This window comes from Globicephala melas, chromosome 1 (assembly GCF_963455315.2).
Source record: "Globicephala melas chromosome 1, mGloMel1.2, whole genome shotgun sequence".
NCBI lineage: Eukaryota > Metazoa > Chordata > Mammalia > Artiodactyla > Delphinidae > Globicephala > Globicephala melas.
In genome coordinates this window covers 78,790,691-78,809,606 of record NC_083314.1, presented here as the reverse complement: position 1 = coordinate 78,809,606, position 18,916 = coordinate 78,790,691, and the positions used below count along the sequence as shown (strand labels likewise).

The 18,916-nt window shown below is 57.4% G+C and overlaps 1 protein-coding gene and 1 long non-coding RNA gene across 4 annotated transcripts in view; one reads left to right on the top strand and one right to left on the bottom strand.

Annotated features, from left to right (window-relative positions):
- LOC115847031 (uncharacterized) overlaps positions 1-18,916 on the top strand; it is a 100,698-nt gene that overhangs the window by 17,661 nt on the left and 64,121 nt on the right. The window lies entirely within an intron of this gene.
- The window catches only part of RORC (RAR related orphan receptor C), a 24,338-nt gene extending 5,422 nt beyond the window's left edge, over positions 1-18,916 (bottom strand). The window contains exons 1-9 of one of the 2 annotated variants that reach the window (XM_030846488.3): positions 18,828-18,916; positions 16,499-16,528; positions 5,283-5,368; positions 4,824-4,965; positions 3,064-3,576; positions 2,716-2,837; positions 1,696-1,828; positions 1,424-1,531; positions 1,138-1,248 (exon numbers count right to left, since the gene is read on the bottom strand). In XM_030846488.3, the coding sequence (XP_030702348.1) occupies positions 1,138-1,248; positions 1,424-1,531; positions 1,696-1,828; positions 2,716-2,837; positions 3,064-3,576; positions 4,824-4,965; positions 5,283-5,368; positions 16,499-16,528; positions 18,828-18,867 (1,285 nt within the window). In that variant the 5' untranslated portion in view covers positions 18,868-18,916. The remainder of the gene's footprint in view (positions 1-1,137; positions 1,249-1,423; positions 1,532-1,695; positions 1,829-2,715; positions 2,838-3,063; positions 3,577-4,823; positions 4,966-5,282; positions 5,369-16,498; positions 16,529-18,827) is intronic. The other variant, XM_070044386.1, reaches the window with a different exon arrangement.

Sequence of the window (18,916 nt, the reverse complement as noted above, 5' to 3'; positions counted from 1 at the left end):
GAGAGAGAAGAAAGGGATGAGACATTCCAATCTCCCAGTTCCAAGCTGCTCTATCCCTGGTAACCTGATACTTCACATAGCTAATTCAAAGCTAGGCACTAAAACTCTGCTGTGGGGAAGAAAAAAAAAGTTCTCTCTTCTTCCCCGCCACCTGGCAGGGACGGCTCCAGATAGGAGATGGACTTTGTAAAGCCACCTAGGTCAGCAACAAGGCCTCTGCAGCAGTCTGTGGCCAACTTCAAGAGACAAACCGCCTTTTGCCCTGACTCCATAAAATACCCAGAAGTCATCTCTTAAGTCTTTATTTCTAGTTCAAGGGGAATGTTTAGGTCTCTACTCATTGGCAGAGCCAGAAGACTGATAATCTTGGTCTGCAAACTCAGGTTAGCAGCTCAAGCCACTTCCCCAGGTTCTCTGAATCCTCAGCATTCAGCTGGCTCACCAGCCCCACTCCATTCCAGCGGAGCGGACATCCAGAGTCCTGCCATGATGGCATGTTGTCTTTTGTTTTGGTTTGGTTTTCGTTTCTGTTTCTGGCTGCGCTGCGGGGCTTGTGGGATCTTAGTGCCCCAACCAGGGATGGAACCCATGCCCTCGGCAGTCAAAGCGTGGAATCCTAACTACTGGACCGCCAGGGAGTTCCCGATGGCGTGTAGTCTTGAAATGAGTTCACACAGAGCAGTGATTCTCAAGCTTGGTGGCACATTACAATCCCTTGTGAGAGGCTGTTAAAACTTCTGGTGTTCCGGCAGCACCCCAGATCAATGACCTCAGAGTCGCAGCAATCGTTTTTAAAGCTCCCCAGGCGATTCCAACGTGCGGCCGCAATGGAGTCACTGACAGGGACTCACAAGCAGACTAATTTCTCCCAGGGAAATGGCTCACTTCCGCTCTTCCTCACGTCTCCCAACTTCTCCAACCCCGCCTGCGCTGCTCTTTTCCCTCTGTCAGGCTCCCCTGGATCTTTATTTTAACTCATATTTTTACAGCAATATTCGGGGCGGTGGGGGGGGGGGCTCATTCTGCTCTTTAAAGTGACTTCCCAGATTTAACCACAAGCGAAGGTCCAGACTCTTCAGTATCTGTTGCGCCCTCCCACTGCCTGAATGTCCTTTACCCAAGCCCAGTGACACTCACTGGCGTTGATGAGGACGAGGGCCGTGTAGAGGGCAATCTCGTCCTCGGAAAAATGCAAGGCACTCAGGGAGTGGGAGAAGTCAAAGATGGAGCTGATGAGCTCGCTGCAGCCTGGTGGGGTGGAAACGAAAGAGTGAGCAAGGTGGGTGAGGCCACAGTGCCCGAGGACACCCGCCCCTTGGTGTTTGGAGCAGAGCGGGCAATCTGTCCTGAAAAGAGGGTGCCCTGGGTCTCCAGGATGGGATTGGCATCCGACTCCTCTCTCTCATTTCCCCCTGCCCCTCACCCAAGGCTCGGAAGAGCTCCATGCCACCGTATTTGCCTTCAAAAAAGACTGTATGGTTGTCAGCATTGTAGGCCCGGCACATCCTGACCAGCACTACTTCCATGGCTCCTGGGGAGTGGGGAGAAAGGCAGGTACACCATCAAACATGGCCAGGAATCTGTCTCTGTCTCCCTCAGTGTCCCAGTTCCCTTAAGGCACCTCCCTCCACTCAGCCCTGCCCGTTTCCTCGTCTGTCCCCACTGCCCCCAGGCCCGCCCCCTCTCCCTGGGCACCTGCTTTGAGTAGCACGATCTGGTCATTCTGGCAGAGCTCCATAAAGCCCGAGAGCCTCTTAGCGAACTCCACCACGTACTGAATGGCCTCGGTGAGGCGGTGGGCACAGCGTTCCCACATCTCCCACATTGACTGCAGGGAAGGAGGGGGTCCCACTGTAGCCCTCTTTATGACCCCGGGACCCGCCCCCCAAGGCCCTGGGAACCCAGACAGATAAACTGCAGGGGGTAGATTCTGAACCGCCACATTCTCAGCACCCGTGTTCTTAGCCTATTCTTAGCACAAATGTTCACTCCAGGTTAATTCCTGTCACTTGGACGCGCTTAGCGCCCACCAGCCACTGGCGCAGAGTTAGCTGTTGTGGGGACTTAACAAACGTCTGAGATACAGCTTTTGCCCTCAAAGAGTGTGCCTCTTGTTGAGGTGACTAAGACATACCCAAGTTCAGTACCAAACAGGTGCGTTTAGCGCAGGAGCTGTTGTCAGAGTGACAGGAGGGAGAGAACAAGCTTTGGAGCCAGATGGATCTGAATTTGCCTTCAGATCCACTACTTTGCGACGAGGAGTAAGTCTACGAACTCCTCTGAGCTCAGTTTCTCGGTCCATTAAGAACAGAGATAGATGCCAGCCTCATAGGTTGGTTGTCCTTAGGGTCAAGGATAATTTATGTAAAGCGCTCAGCACAGTGCCTGGCAGAGAAGGAGCGCTTAACAAATGCTGCTCAGGATTCTGACTCTTGTCGTCGTCGATGGAGGAGGAAGGAGCTTAGGCCGAGGTCTGTTCGCCAATGTCGGGGTGATGGGGGAGGTAGGATGCAGGACGCGTAAAATGACCATAGGCAGGAGCTGAGGAGAAGCTCTCATCCATCTACTAGGGTGCGTACTTAACAGCAGTACCCACTGTGTCTTTCTGGGATACCCTGCCTCGCCCCAGCCCACTTGTGTGTGCAGGTGGCTGTCTCTGGACCCCCCAGTGGTGGTGGGAGGTCCTCCCTTCCTTGCGCAGTCTCCTGGCCTCACCTTCCTCTGGTAGCCGGCCACCTCCTCTCGGGAGAAGACGGTGGAGCGCTGTCCGAGCAGGTCCTCCAGCCGCAGCTGACACGTCTCTCGGTAGGACTTACAAACGTTCTGCACCAGATGCTCTGGGGCCGGAGAAGGAGGAGGAAAACAGGGGCTCGATCTCAGCCAGCTCCTACCCTTCCCATACAAGGGGCACTCCACTGCCTGGCCTAGCGCTGCTCTGCCTCCCCCCGAGGCCCCTGTGCACGTCTGGTTTACACGGGGTGCTGACTAGGGCCCCCTTCTTGGAAGCCCCTCCCTTCTCTTCCTCCCCCTCCCTTCTCTCCAGCTACCTCCCCAGGGGCTCACCAATCTCTGTCAGGGAGGCATAAGGCGCCTCTGGGGTGCTGCGGAAACTGGGGCTGAAGTAGCTGTCCGGGCCCCGTCCTGGTTCCCCAAGCCCAGGGTGCCTGGGGTCCTCGAAGTGGAGTCCACACCTGTCAGGGGTCGGCTGGCTGCCTGAGCCATAGCAGTTCTCTCTGCCGTCGGTCTTGCCCCGCTCAGGGCTGTATTCCAGGTGGTACGAGGCCCCGTTGAGCCCGGCCTTGGCCAAGCTGTTGGAGTAGGAGGGCCCGCAGCCTGGGGCTCTCAGGAGACTGGGGGGACAGGCTGAGGCCTCCGGCAGGTCAGGCGAGGAGCCCAGGGGCAGCTGCCCACCTGGGAGCCCCAAGGTGCAGGCGAGGGGGTCTGCTCCTTGGGCTCCTGCAGGAGGGGTCTTGGCCGCTTGTTCCCTTTGCTGCTGTTGCCGCTGTTGCAGTTGTTTCTGCACCTCAGCATGCAGGCTGTCCCTTTGCTTCTTGGACATGCGGCCAAACTTGACAGCTGAAAGAGGTTCGGGGATCAGGAGTTTTTGAGGGGGGAGGACAGGGTACAGGGCAGAGTGAGTAGGCATCTGCATCATCACAGGGTGAACTTGCTGCTCCCTGAATAGCTGACTCCAAGCAGAGCTTCTCCAGTCCTGCCTGAGAGCCTCCCTTCAGGGCACTTTTGTTCAAGACCCCTCCCACCTCTCACTCTGGTTTGCTTCGGGGCTCAGTGCAACCCAGACATTTCAGTCTCCCGGGCAAACGCTCCTGGCTCGAATCCACCTTCTACAGAATTCAGAGAAATGAGTCCTGACTGAGGGCCCTGGCCTCCTGATATGGGGCTGGGGGTGGCTGAGTGGGGGGCCTCGAGCTATATTGGGGTCACCGCGCCTGTCTAGGAGGGTCGGAGGAAGAGGAGAGCTGAGAACACAGGTCTCCCTGTGGTCAGGCCTGCAGGCTCCCTGGTGACCTAGATACTCACCACAGCCCAACCCAGGCTCCGTGGCTTGTTTCTGAACATCCTCTTCTGCTCTCTCTTTCCTGCCTTTTCATTTGCCCTGCCACCCCTCCCAGGTGTGGGGACACAGCCCCTGGTCGCCCCGCCTGCCCCTCTGCAACCCTGCGTATTTCCTTTCACTTTGTTATTTTGGGCGCTGAAAAGTGCTGACAGGCTTCTTCTGGCTCCTCATCACCTCAGGTCTCCCCCGGCCCCGGCCTGGGCTCCTTCCGCGGTGTTGCCGTGGGAGCGGTTTGGGGGCTGCGAGGGGGCAGTGGCTGAGGCAGGTGGAGAAAAGCCACCAGGAACAGCCGGCCTCCCCAGCCTCAGCCTTCTGGGCTGTTCTCAGGCCAACTGTGGTCCCATTCGCAGCCCTCGCCCCCTGGCCCAGGCTGGGGATGGGGCACTACGGAGGGAGACTGGAGCTAGAACTGGAGCCATGGGGCAGGAGGGAAAGATGTGGAATGCGGATGGGATCTGGGTCACAGGGGAGTCGGGTGAGGAAACTCCATCCGGAGGAAGGAGCCAATGAAGAGTCTGGGACCTTGGGGAAAGGAGGGTTGTTGTAGCAGAGCCTGAAGCTGCGGACTGTGAAGACCTCTGATGAGGGTAGCCTGCCCACTGCCTCGGTGAACAGTGGGAGAGACAAGGGCCTGCCAGAGGGAGGGACGGAGCCCCCGAAGGGCGTTCTAACCCCTGCCTGGCACAGCAGGTCAGGCTGCCCCTCTGGAGACTGAAGCCCCCGGGGGCTGCGCGCTTGGCCTCACCGTCTCGGGACATGCCCAGGGCCAGGCATTTCTGCAGGCGGCAGTGCTGGCATCGGTTTCGGCTAGTGCGGTCAATGGGGCAGTTCTGCTGACGGGTGCAGGAGTAAGCCACGTTACACTGCTGGCTCCGGCGGAAGAAACCCTGGGGAAGGCAGGTGGAGACCAGGACTGCTGATCTGGGCCAGGCCCAGCTCAGTTCCAAGTGCCTGCAGCCCGCAAGCTCTAGCCCCACCTTTTCCAGATCTTACACGACGCCTCAGTTTTCTCTCCTCCATTGTAATCTGTCCTGCAATCACTTCCCTAGTTGAAGACAAGGCCCTCCTGTGCAGGGCTCTCCAGGCAAGGTGCCACCCGGGCAGCTCCCTAGCTGTCTCAGGAGACCAGCCCCGCAGGCAGAACAAAGGCCACCGAGCCCCCTCTCCCCATCTCTGAAGAGACTGTGTATGTGTGTATACTCACCTTGCACCCCTCACAGGTGATAACCCCGTAATGGATCCCAGATGATTTGTCCCCACAGATTTTGCAAGGGATCACTTCAATTTGTGCTAGAAGAGGGAAAGAGCAGAGGTCAGCCCAGGAGCCTTTGGTGTATCCTACCACCTGTACCTGGGGGGCAGATACAGGGACATGGGGCTTCCCTTGCTTCCCTCCCCCGCTCCAGCTTGCTGTTTCCCTCTTGCAAGACGGATGAAGGAGTGAATGCCAAATGCCATTCAGCAAAGTGTCTGTGGAGGCTGTTTTAGTTTCCCGGGCTGGCCGGGGGTTGTATCAGTTCCACAGGGGCAGAGAAAACAGCTGCAGAGGCCACCTGTTCAGCCCCTCAAGATGAAAAGCTCTAGTTGCCTCCCTCTTGCCTGGGGACCTAGGAGTCCTCACGGCTTCACAACACCTGCTTCCCGCCCAGGGGGCTTCCTCTGTGCCGCCCTCCCCCACTGGGGCTCGGCCCACAGGGGCAGAGTGTGGGGCATGGTGGGAAGATGTGGTCCACCAGGCAGGAGGCACCTGGGGGACAGGTAGAGATGCCAGCCATCCTCGGCTGGGCAGTGAAGGCTCAGGGAGGGGCTGTGCAGAGACCAGGGGCCGAAGGGGGCAGGGTCCACTGGGTGGGCCCCAGAGAGGGTAAGGAGAAGCCGAGATGGAGCCCAGGAAAGTGGGGTCAAAAAACCAGCTCTGCTGGATGTCTGAGAGCCAGGGAGCGGATCAAACAGTCCTCCTAGGTTCCTGGCCCCAGAGCAGAGGGTGGCTGTGCGTGTCTCCACGTATGAGAGTGTGCATGCTAATGTGTGTACGAGGGCCTCTGCGTCCAACTGTGTGCGCACAAATCATGAAGGTTAACACTGGCTGGGACTACGGACCATCAAATTCAACCTCTTTTTTTCCTTCACAGATGAAGGAATAGGCCAAATGAGATCAGGTGGTTGGCCCAGGTTCATACCGCTAGGTTACCCATGAGCTGGGTCTATATCCCAGTTCCCCATAGCTTTCCATTCGGCTGTTCTGTGTATATGACTTTTGGGGCACACACATCAGTGGGCATGTTGCATGTTTGAAGGGGTGCTCATATGTGTGTGTGTGTGTACACATGAAAGGTACACGTGGTTCGTGAGCCAATAGGCACGTCTGCTTGAGCTAGTGTGCACACGTGCGTATTTGTTAGTGTTTGTTCACTGGCTGCCAGGACCCCCCTCTCTCCCACTGAGCTCACTATAACCTACCTCCCCGCTCCCTTCACTGTGGTTGGTTACTGGCCCCAGGTTTGCCCCATCCTTGTCAATGCCCACAGGTCTCTGCTGAGTTTCAGGGACCAGGCATTGGCCTCCCCCCAGCCAATTTTTGAAGACACTGGGCAGAGCTGGTGTCCCTTTCATCACTCCTAAGGGCATGTGGGTCTCTCCTCTGCCATTGCTGACCTGCTGCCTCCCCTCCGAGGGGGCATGCCTGGGGTGGAGCACGTCATAAATTCGTCTAGGACCGTAGCTCCTTCTCATCTCTGATCCCAAGGGTCAGAGGAAGCAGCAGCCTGCCTATAGGGCAAATCCACAGTCCTGTGAACTCTCCTCTGGTCCAGGCCTGGACCCTGGTTGCGTGTAGGACCTGCTGATGTGAGGTGGGGAGGGTGACCATGGCTCCGTGGCACTCCCTGAAATCTTGTTTCCATCATCCTTAAACCGTCATCCCCTCAGGCTAGCCTTGAGCTGGGTCAGAGTAAGCAGCTGCCTTCTCACCGGGGACGGGGTGCATAGGTGTCTAAAGTCCCTCCGTTAGAGCTCGAGGCTTCTCCTCATCCCCAGCCCCACTAGTCTGCCAGCACCCACACAATAGGCTGTGATCATCCAGGACAGACAGCAAGGGAGCTTTGAGCTTCTTTCCAGTAAATTAAGAGCAGATTGGAATGAATGGAGGGAAGAGAGAACAAGCGGGGGGGATTGGGTGCCTGGAAAAGGGGCAGAGAACGTGGGGGCACATGCACATCTGGCCACTGGATTCTCTGGGTCTCAGTTCCCTTGCCAGTAAAAGGTAAGCATAGCCTTCACCGCCTGTCCAGGGGGTGACGGGCGGTAGCACCGTGGGTATGTGGTATCACCTGTGGAAAGCGCTGCGTGGCCGCGAGCACTGTGTGTGCGGGCTACCACCATGCACGGCAGTGGGCGCAGAACCCAGAAGGCATTTGAGGCCCAAGAGAAGTGCTTGTGCCCTGTGGAGCCTGCTCTTGCCTCTCCCCAACGCGTTTCCTCTCCAACACCGTGGGATCTCCCTCCTCGGTGGCCTTAAGCCCAGAGAGGGCAGAAACCAACATGGGTCACCCAAAAAAGTAAGCGGGAGGGAGACTAGGCCAAGCCACAGTGGGAACTCGGGCTCCAGCCCAGTCCTCAACCACAGGCCTCCCTGCCTCTTCCCTTCTCCAAGAGCCACATCCGTGTGCGTGTGTGAGCTGACCACACGGGTAACTCAGACACATCTCTCTGCCCCACAGCCTGACTCACTGCTGGTCCTGGCCCTAGGAACCTCACAACAGTGTCACCAAGACCTCGCCCTTCTCATAGGATGATGTGGCCAGCCACAAACCACCTTCACAAATACCCATGTTTGGGGGACACCAGAGTTTAGACCCCAGCCACCAGGCCAGCCACTCCCCCATGCTCCCCAACCATAGTCAGAGACAGAGGCACACAGTGAGGCAGGCACACAGGGAATGAGACAGGCACATAGGATCAGGGGTTTCAGGCTAGAGGGTCAGACCCTCTAGCCTCTGAGCTAGAAAGACCAAGCGTTTTGGGACCCGGAGACAACAGAGACAGACCCAGAGAGAGAGAGAGCCGCAGAAACACAGAAAAACCCACACTCGTGCCCTGGGCCCATGCCCAGGCCCTGGCCCTCTCAGCACTGTCAGGCCCTCTTATCCTACTCCTCCCTCCTGGCCCTGCCACCTGTCCCCCCGCAATGCCATCTACCCAAAACCTCAAAGAGAAAGTACCGGTGCACATGAGTGTGACTTGTGGAGGAGGGGAGGGGAGAGAACGGGAAGAGGACTGGCAGAGGTGGAGGTGGGGTGAGCCGGAGCTGAAAAACACCTCGGATACCTCACCTTCAAAACCTCCCCCTTGAGCCCTGTCCCTGAAGCAGCAGGTGGTGGGAACGCAAATTGGGGAGGGGAGCTGAGTAATCACAGGATTACTCAAGCTGTTTCCCGGGAGCCTGGCCTGCCAGGAACTTACCATCTAAGGGCCTGACAGTGCCAGGAACTAGAACCAAGCCGAGGTCAGGAACGTCTAGGCCAGCCCCTGCAGCACGGCTCCCGCAGCAGCCCTCACTCTGCCCAGCCTCACCTGCCGCTTCGGGAAGATCTTTGTAGCTCACACGGTAGCTCTCTCCCAGGGCCCACCAAAGGAAACCCTCCAGTTCCAAGGAGGGAGAAAGGCCCCTGTGCACACGATACCTCCTGAAACCACCTAGTGACTGCGTGACTCTAGACCTCTGAGTCTTAAACAAGATCACCTAGCGAGCTTGTTAAAATGCAGATCCCCACACGGCAGGTCTGAGGGGGGTCCAGGCTCTCCCATTTGAACAAGCTCTTGGTCGGTGCCCAAGCTTGCTGGTCCTCACCCTACCTTTCTGAGTAGCAAGAATTTAGTCCCTCTTCCTGTTTATGCCTCTCTCTGGGGCATAAGGGTGGGGTTGGTGGTCTCTTCCCCAGCTCATTCTTGTATCTTCCCTGCCATCCAGTGTGACCTCTAAAACTTTATTCTGACATGGTACTAGGTAAAGAAAATGAATCTCTTCTGGACTGCTTCGGGGATTGAAGGATCCCCAGGGAGCTTCCTCTGAGCACCTCCTATGTGGGGAAATATGGTAGAGACAAAGTAGGCTGTCCCCCCTCCCTCCAGCCTCCTCTAATCTCACTGTTCTCGCAGCTGCGAGATTCATTGATAGCGCCCTTTGAATGCATCCAGAGCTTGGCCCTGTGCCACCTTAGGAAGCCAGCCCTGGGCCCTGTCCAGGTGCCCTACACCACAGAGAGGAAGTGGTGGGAGCAAAGGAGGGGCTGCAACCCAGGGGGATCTCTCCCCTCAAACCCCGGAACCACCCCCCAGCTCTGGTAGAGAAAGGATGCAGCCAGAGGACCCAGAGTGGCTGGGGTCCTCATCTTCTCCTGGTGCCCCAGCAGTCTAAAGCTAGGCTTTTCCTCTTTTCTCTTTCTCTCTCCTTTTCTCCAATGGACATCGATTAAGGGGGACGAGTAATAAAGATAGACATCAGCACTGGCTGAATTCTTATTCTGTGCCAGGCGTTACATACATTTTTCATTTAATGATCACAGCAATCCTGTGAGGTAGGTACTATTTGTATTGCCCCCATTTTACAAATGAGAAAACTGAGTCCAGGGGAGAGTAAGCGGCTTGACTAAGTAGCAGAAGTAGCAGATCTGGCATGTGAACCCAGGTCTCTGTAACCTGAGAGCCAGTGTCCCCAACCATTGAGCCATATACTCTACAAGGATGAGACGCCCAAATGCATGGGGCGGAATGGGATGGGGGACAAGGTTACCGGCTGCAGGGGAGAGTGTGAAGTGAGGGGGTGGGCTAGGAACGGAATTCAGGGGGGACACCCATGGAAGATTCATGCCAAGATTCACGTCTAGTCTAAAGATCCAGAGAGACGTTATTCCCTCTGTCCCACATCTTCTGTGGTACCAGCCCCCTCCTGCTTTTACCCTTGGCTTCTAAGGCCAGGGAGGCAGGGCTCGCCCATCCCACCAGAGCTCCTGACTTGGGACTCCTCGGGAGACCACAGCTCCCTTGGGGTGTGGACTGGCTTTCACACATCTTGGTAGGTCTCTCTGCAGGAACGAATGAGTGAGTGAGCAAGAGGAATGGATCTCTTTTCTTAGCTTAGGGCCCCCTCACCCCACAGCCCAAACTAGTCCCTCTCCTCCCACGGAGACCACAGCTCCGGCCAGGGAACCCCTGTGTACCCCAGCCTGTCACCAGCTTCCCTCCTTTCTCAGCTCTCAGTTCCCACAGCTTCTGCAAAGCTGGAAACCACGGCGGTGGGCTCCGCCACAAAGAGCAGGAGGGGGAGGGTTGGGTTGGGGGTCAGGAGACAAGCAGTTGTACCTGGTGAACGCTCCTCCCTGCCCATGGTGAGAATTTTCTGCTGATACACCCAGATCCCAGGCTGAGAAAGTAGTGAAGCTAAAACTCAGGTGGGCGAGGGAGAGTCTGGGGTTTTGAAAAGCCACGAAAGACAGCCAGCCACCTGAAACCCCCCCCTTGGTGCCCTGCCACCCCCGCAGTCTGGGACAGGAGAAAGGAGGGGAAACAAAAAAAACGAGTGAAAACAACCAGTGGCTGGGGGGAGGACATGAATCACCAGGAGGAAGCTGTGAGGGGTGGGAGCCCAGACGCCACAATCAGTGGCCTTCCCGGCCTCCGGGCTGCATCTCCTCTCCAGAGTGCCTCTGCTGGTGCAGACACCAGTGGACCCAGGAGGACCCTGGCTCTGGCCCCGAGGCCCTGCTCTGTTGCCGCCCCTCCTCCCAGATAGACATCTCCATCCTTCCTGAGCCCAGAGTCCCAGGGAGGGGCAGCATTGCAGCAGCAGAAGGAGTGGAGATTAGATCTCAGAAAGGACTAGTCACTGGAGGAGGGGAGGAGACGCCAGGGCTGCCTTTCTTGGAGAGCTCTTAGCATGGGAAAGTCCCCGTTCCCTGTTTGAGGCAGTGGCCTGGGGGCAGGGGAGGGAGAGGGAGCCCCTGGGAGGGGCAGCCACGCCAACACCCACATTTCATTGTGGTGGGACGGGCTGGGATGCTCCCAACATCTAGGGCCTTGGGCTGGGGGTGTTTGGGAGTCCCGTTAGGCATGGGAAGAGGGGAAAAGGCGAAGGTGCAACAGTGATGCGAGGAAGGAGGGGGCCCTTTGTAAAGGGCTCTCAGGCTGAGGTCTGTGGCACCCGGGAACTTGGACTTCTTTCTGGCCCACGGCTCCTCATTATCATGACCAGACTGGAGATAGATCAGGGCACAGCAAAGACAGGCATGCAACCTCGTACCCCTCGTCCTCTCACCTCCCCATCCAGGCCGAATGCTGGGGCCTCATGTCTCTTGGCTCCACACCGGCCGTGCCCCAGAGTGAGCTGACGGGGCCACCCTCCCTCTGGCTGGCTGGGGAGTCTTTCTGGCTAATGGACATTTCCTCTCTACTGACCAGCATGTTGCCATGGCAGAGAGCCTGTATCATTCCTTCAGAACTTCTAGAAATCCCAAGCCTCCCACTTTCTGCCTTCCTAGACCCGATCAATACTCAGTGTCTCCCCTCTCCTGCCAGCTTTCTTTCCTCTCTGTCTCTCCCTGCGTCTGTGTGCCCTTCCATCTTTGCACTCCAGTTCTGTCTCAGGCTAGACACCGCAATGTTTTGACTCTCCTGGCATTTCTCCAGTTATATCTCTACCTGGACATCACTCTCTCCCCATGTGTTGCATAGATCTTTCGTCATTTGAGTTTGGCCTCTGCATCTCTCTTTATTTCTTGATCTATTTCTGCTCCTTGTGTGTCTGGCCCTTGGGTCTTTGGGTGTGTCACAGTCCCAAGACCCCAGTGCTCTGCCTGCCCCAGCTAAGGTCAGAGAACATGGTGATGGCTGGTACTCACTAGGGGGTCAGGGCAGTCAGATAATCTGGGGCTATGAGATACCCAGGGATGTCCTAGTGAGAAGGACCAGAGGTACCAACCCCCAGATTGGAGGAGACCCCTCTCTTGCCTACTGCCCAGGGGGATATCATGTAGAGCTGACCAAGTGTCTCCCCCGTCTAGTCCCAGGAGCTCCTGCCCTCCTGCCGGGCTCTGAAGCACATCTGATCATTGCTTCCCAGGGTGGATTTGCTGATTTGAGACCATTTCTGGGAAGACCGGTTTGCTAACCTTTGCTGCTAATGGGAAGAAGCTAGAAGGGAAACTGAAGCCCCAAGAGGCCCTTCTTCTTGTGGAAGATTCTGGCTCTTCTCCTCACCCCTCCTGACCTGCCTCAGCTCATACACATGCACTGGAGTCTCCGTCCCAAACGTGGAAATGAAGTTCTTTCCTTTCCTTGGTCGCCTCTGTGTACCCTCTGGGAGAGCTGAGTTTCCTCCACTACCCTTGGAGGTGCTTAACTCAGAGACCAGCGCTCTCTCTTTGGTCCTGGGCCCTCAGAACTGGGCGCTTCCCCAAAGTTGGTTCTGTTTTAAAATTCAACTTACTTGTTTTAAGGAGACAAGGGCCCAATGACTTGCCTAAGGCTACAAGGCTAGTCTGTGAGAGGCGGCACCAGAACATGGTCTTTAGACTCAGCCCACGGGTCTTTCCAGGATCTAATATGGCCTCTCTTTTGTGGGTTGTGGGAAGACCCCAGGTTGAGGCTGGGGGTACCTCAGGCCTCAGGCCACAGGGGCATGGGACTTCCCTTTTCCTCCTTCGCCCTGTGCTCTGAGAGGTCCTCTGGCTTCCCTTACAAGGGCGAGTTGCCCACCCCTGCTCTGCTAGATGGCACAGGGACCCCAGACATCTGCCCACCAGCTGTTGGCCCATGGCTCTGGGCCAGGAAACGGGTGAAGCTGAGGGCTTTTTGCTCCCATCTCCACTGTGTGATCCTACTCATCAAACAGGCATCTGAACCTGGGGTGGGATCTCTCTGTCTCTCTCTCTCTCTCTCTCTCTCTCTCTCTCACACACACACACACACACACACACACACACACAGCACCCTGGCTGGATTCCACTTGGTCATCATGTTCCTGCATTGGGCAGAGAGTGATGGAGAGGCCTGGATGCTGGGGTTCTGACCGCCTCTGCCTGCTGACCTGGCTTTACCCTCACTGTCCCACCGCTTCAGGGTACAGCAACTCCTTCGGACTCTTTTCTCACCCTACTCTCAGGCCGTTTGGAGGCACGGAGGGAAACACTGCAATGGGAGCCAGGGGAGGGAGTTCAGGCTGGCTTATAATTACCAACCTCCCCCTACTACAGCTGTGTGATCTGGGGTGAAGCACTGGGCCTCTCGGGGTCTCAGTCTCTTTTTGTAAAACGAGGGGCAGGGTACCTCAGATACTCTTGGAGATCCTTTTCAGAGCCCATGACACAGGAGTTCCTCAATAGTCCCTTTACTGGGGCTGCTCTAAGAGAACTGCTCGGGGAGCCAGACTCCCCGACTATTCCACCCATCTCCCAACAGACTTGGCCTTGACCGGGACACCCCCTGCCAGGGAAGAGCACTCAGCTCTGCTCACACTGTTCCCAAGGTGCCCGTCCTTTCCAGAGGGCCCCAGGCTTCCCCTCTCCCGGGTGGCCCATTCACTTACTTCTCATGACTGAGTCGTGGGCTTTGCCGCCTGGGCTCCCTGTCCTTCTCAGCAGGGGTGTTCCAGGGATGGGGCGCAGATGGCAGTGGGGCTGCGGGCCGTGGCTCTGCACCTAGCTCTCCCCCAATGCTGCTGGGCAGGGGGTTTAAGATCTGCACCCCACAGGTGGCCGAGTGACAACCCCCCCCAGCTCCACCCCCCCACCCCTCTGGGGTGTAGTGGGTAGGATGACAGGCGCCCCATGTGGCCAATCTGGGCCTGGGGCAGAGTGTGAGGGGCGGGGCAGCCAATCGCAGGGGGCGTTGGAAAATTCCAAAACCACAGGCGAAAGACACACGCGGTAAAAGCTGTTTCCACCCGCCAGGGTAGTTCTGGCTGGGGAGCCGGAATGGAGCTCACACGAGCCTGGGGCCAGGTTCCTACTCCCCCTCCCCCCGAGGATCCCAGAGCCTGACCCTCTTTGCCAGGTGACTCCAGGGACAGGGATATTTCCAGAGGTAAGTCACAGAATGTCTGCCTGGGGCCACCTGCGACCCTGTGGACTGCCAAGAGCCGAGCTCAGTGAGATGCAGTCTGGGAGGCTGCCCCACCACCTACCATGCTCATGCCCTCCCTGCAGACACGGTGCATGCCCTGGGCTAGGGAATAAATGATAATAGTAGCAGTAATAATCATCAGACAAATGCCACTATCTGTAGGAAGGGTTAGTCCATCAGAAACTTCCTCAGGAGCAAAAGTGCTGAAATTGGAATGCGGATGATGATGACGATGATGATGGTAATGCTTAGCCATATGCCAGCAATGGTTCTTAACGTTTTATGTGGATTAGCTAATCCTCAAAAACTACTTTATGTGGTAGGTACCGTTATACCTATTTCAAAGATGAGGAAAAGGAGACACAGAGGGGTTAGGTATCTTGCCCAAGGTCACACAGCTAGTAAAGTGGTGGCGTCCGGATTCAAAATCAGGCAGTTTGGCCCCAGACTCCACTTGAGGAATGGGAAGTTTTCTCTGGTTCAGGTCTGCTTACGAGGGTCTCCTGGTGTGCAAATCTCTCTGTAGAGTTGCTTGGCCTTGGGGAGGCCAGTCAACTTCAGAGGCTCTCTGAGCCTCATAGCTGCTCCGTGGGGTACCTCAGCCTCGGGGTTCCCTCTTCAGGATCCCTTAGTAATCAGGCCCCCTCTTGGTCTGGGGGGGTTCCTCTCGGGTTCCTCCCTCCTTGGGGTTGTCTCGGACCCCCTTTGGGGGGCTGTCTCAATTCTGGAGTCCATTTTTCAGAGCCTCTGGGCCTGGGGGAGGTGTTCATCTCTCCTGGATTCTCTGGGCCAACACTCCTAAGAGGTCTCTGACCTTGCCGGGACTCCACGACTCCTCAGCCTGGCACAAGCCTTTCCCCGCTGGCCTTCCTCGGGCTCTCAGGAGCTGGGCAGTGGGTTGGGGGAGGACACTCATCGGTGGGGGTGGGGTGAGGGGGTGGCTGCACGGGGCCAGTGGGTTGCGAAGGGGTAAGGGGGTGTGGTCCTGGCCGAGGTTTCTGCGGTAAGGGGTTAAGGGTAGGAATGGAGCTGAGCCTCTTCCAGTTCCAGATGCTCTGAAAGTCCCCCATCTCCCCCCACCCACATATGGTCCCTGGTCCTCACCTCCCCCACCTCCCCCACGTCACTCCTTGACCCGCTTTCCTCCCAGGGCCCTGCTCAGCATTTCCGTGGGGCCCTGTGGCTAGGGGCAGGCGAGGCACCGATCAGGATTGTGCTGAGCAAAGCAACCCCCCCACTAGAAGGATGTAGCCTCCCGGTGGCCCCCCAGCCCCTGTGTGACCAGCTCAGGGAGGAGGGTGAGGCTTTTGCCCTCTGAGATCTCTCTGCTTGGAACAGGGAGCTCTAGCAGTTTTGACAGCAGGAGGAGTCGCAGTGAGCTCTCAGGGGGAACTGGTAGGCAATCCAAGAGAGGGCCATAGAGAAATGCAGGTGGCCTCTCCTACCCCAGAGTTGTCCTCATCAATTCAAGGATGCTTAGAAGGCCTTCCTCAGAGTGCCCTCAGGCTGGTAAGGGCATGTGGATGGGACATGAGCTTTGAGACCAAGGTGCGGTGGGTGCATTTTCTGGGGGACTAGCCTCTCCCATGAACTAGGAGGATAGATCTGATGTGCTGAGAGTTCCCTAGAGAGGATGTTACTTGCTAGAATCCATTGGGAAGCCTTTCCTGAGCTCTAACCCCTTTCTCACATGCTGTAGCCTCAGTCTTTCAGGGCCCCAGGACCCAGAGTGTTCCTATCTATGTGTTTCCTACAGAGATGAAGGCTTTCCTGCTCTCTAGCCCTGCACAGGCTGGCCCCAGGCTTGTTCACACCTCGGGATGTGTTAACCACCGAGATGAACACCAAACCTGGCTCTGCCTCCACAAAGCCTGGTGCAGCCTCTCGGAGTCCCTGAGGCCACCCTGCCTCCCCGTCTCCCCGCTGGCCCAGCGATCTGCCCCACCCCCTTGCGTCTCCTGTGCCTCTGTCCAGCAGCTTCCTCTCCTTCTACCATGGCCCGCTTTCACTGTTCTCTCCTTGTTTCTTCGCGATGTTCCCTCTCTCTTCAGGCTTCTTTCTTACCTCTTCCGATTGCCCTAACCTTGAGGTTTCTTCACCTCTGCCCCTCCTTTCCCCATCTCCCCATCTCCCCCGTTTTTCTAGGCTCCACCTCCCTTCAGGCCCGGACATCTCTGCCCAGCTCCTCCATCTCTGCACAAGGCACGCGCCTTTCTTTTACACGGACCTCCCTGGAACCCTTGCTAAATTCTTTGCCATCTCTCCACGCCCCAGCACCAGTTCCTACCCCAATTCTCTACTCACAGGTGTGGGTCTTCTTTGCAGCCAGCAGCTCTGTGAAGAGAAGAGAGGGGGTCAGGGCCAAAGGTTGAGGACCACGGAGGACCGAGAGACACTCCCCAATGCCCAGGCCCTCATCCCCACCCCATTCCTTCCCAGCAGAACCTGCCATCTGAGGAGAAGGTAGGACCACCCTCCAGTGCACCCTTCTCTTCACTCTCTGCCCTACAGTCACACGAGGCCTCTTCCAGGTCCTCGGAAGCGCCGGGCTCCTGACTACTCTGGGACCGCTCCACACTATTCCTTCTGCCTGGAATGCCCTTCCCTTGCCCCTCCTCAATCTAGATAACTTTTCATCCCCCAGGTTCCTGATTATGTCTTTTCCTTGGAGAGAGCTCCTCCTGCCTTTGTGCTTACACACTCAGCACGAGCATTTGAGTTCCTGGTACTCACCACATCATCTCACTGCTGTAACTGTGAAATCTGTGAACCGGGGCTTTCCTGCTAGACAGTGAGCCCCATGGAGGCAGGGACCGTGTCTGCCTTGCTCATCTTGTGATTCTGTTGTGCCTGCCCCTTAGAGGTGCACAATAAATACTCGCAGCCCAGCCGGAGGTCAATCTCTTGGTTGCTCATTTGTGCCTGAGAGCAGCTGGGAATTCCAGAGGCGTGGTGGTTGAGGGTAGGGGAGTGAGGATGTTAGGGGGAAGAGGAAGGGAGAGCTGCAAGCACAGACCCCTGCTATGCCTCCTGCAGGCTCTGGCTCCATTGGCTCCCCAGCCTGCAGAGGACGGGATCCCTCCCACCCCGCTGCTGTGTGTGCCTGGTCCAGGGGGAGGGCAGGCAGTAGGGAGCACAGGCGGGTTGATGCGGGGTGGGCAGGGAGGCACAGACCTCCAGAGGGGCAGCTGCTGAGGGGAAAGCCTGGAGCATTGTTGGAGTGGGGAGGAGCGCGTCGTTCATTCATTCATATGGTTAGCTTTTATTAAACACCTACCAAGGAAGTCCCTGAGAAGAAGCTTCCCCTGCCAGGCCTTGGTGCATTTCTTATATCCACACAGCGGCTTCTCACAGAGCACAGGGCCAGTCTTTCATTTCAGAAAACCCTGCAGGTCTGCCTTATGCCTCTTATAGTTTCCCTAACCTCTGACTCTGCTGTCTTGTCGTTTTTTTCCTTCTACTTGTCCAGTCCTTGACACCCCCCGCCCCCGGCTTCGGTTCAACCCACCCGCGCCCCCCACCCCCACCCCGCGCGCGCACACACACACACACACACACACACACACACACTGTCCCTCTGCCCAGGAGATGCTTCTTACAAGCACGCTTCCTCTACTGGGCTGGGTGGGGGCGGGCGAGTGGACTTGAAGGCCTGGGTTCTGCTGGGGCTGGGGTGGGGGGGAGGACTGCCCAGAGAGGGAGTGGCTCCATCCGGCCCCTCCCGCATCCCCACCCATCCTGCCTGGCTCCACCCAGCTTCCTCCCTGACGTGGCACCGTCTCTTTGGCCTCCAGCCTTGCGCCTCAGAGCAGGCCTGGGGTAGGGGTGGTCCCCGTGCTTGCCCCGGCAGTGGAGTTCTTCCTACACCAGGTGGCCCTGCAGCCTCTCCCCCTCAGCGCTCACACCCTGACCTAGCACATGGCCCTGGGATCCTGCAGAGAGAGTCTCTGAGTTAGACCATCTGCGGGCCCAAGGACCGCCTGACTCTCCGTCCCCCGCTGCCCCTGGCTGAGTGCCCCACATTTTCTGCAGAAATGAGACCCCATCCCCCAGGGCAGTGGGGAGGAATGTGCTGGGCTGGTGGGCAAGGACGGTGGACAGGGTTCTATTGCTTTCTCGCCGACCCTTTGTCATCCCTAAAGGCAGGACGGCTTCCTCCGTTGCTGAATGAACAGAAAAAGGTGGAGTGGTCAGCCTCCCACTGCTGCCTGGGGTCCCAGCCAGATGAGCAGTGTCTGCCTTTTCTCCCAGGGGGCGCTCACACTTGGGACGTGGACCCTTCCTCCCTCCAGCTTCCCTGACTCTGCTCCCCTCTCCTCCCCCGTCCCACCCGTCTCTTCCTTCTTCAGCTCTCCCCTTCTTTCCCCTCTCTGTGCTTCCTGTCTCTCCCCCTTCCTATTTCTCCTCCTCTGTCAGGTCCCCAGCCCCTCCTCCCATTTCTCCTTCAGTCTCTATGGAGACCTGTCCTTTCTCACCAGCCTGCCTTCCCCTGCCGACTCATCTTTCTCTCCTTCTCTCTTTGCTTGCCCCTCCTCCCTCCTCACTTCCCGACCAGTCTCTTGCCCTCTCTCCCTCTCCTCTAAACCTCCTGGCAGCCCCTTCCACCTGCCTGCAGGGCCCTAGGGCCTCTTACCCTGCGAGGCTCGGTGGTGTCTCTGTGGGGCCCTGTCCATGGGGCAACTCCCTTGGTGCCGTCCTTGCTGCCCTGGCTGCCCAGGAGGG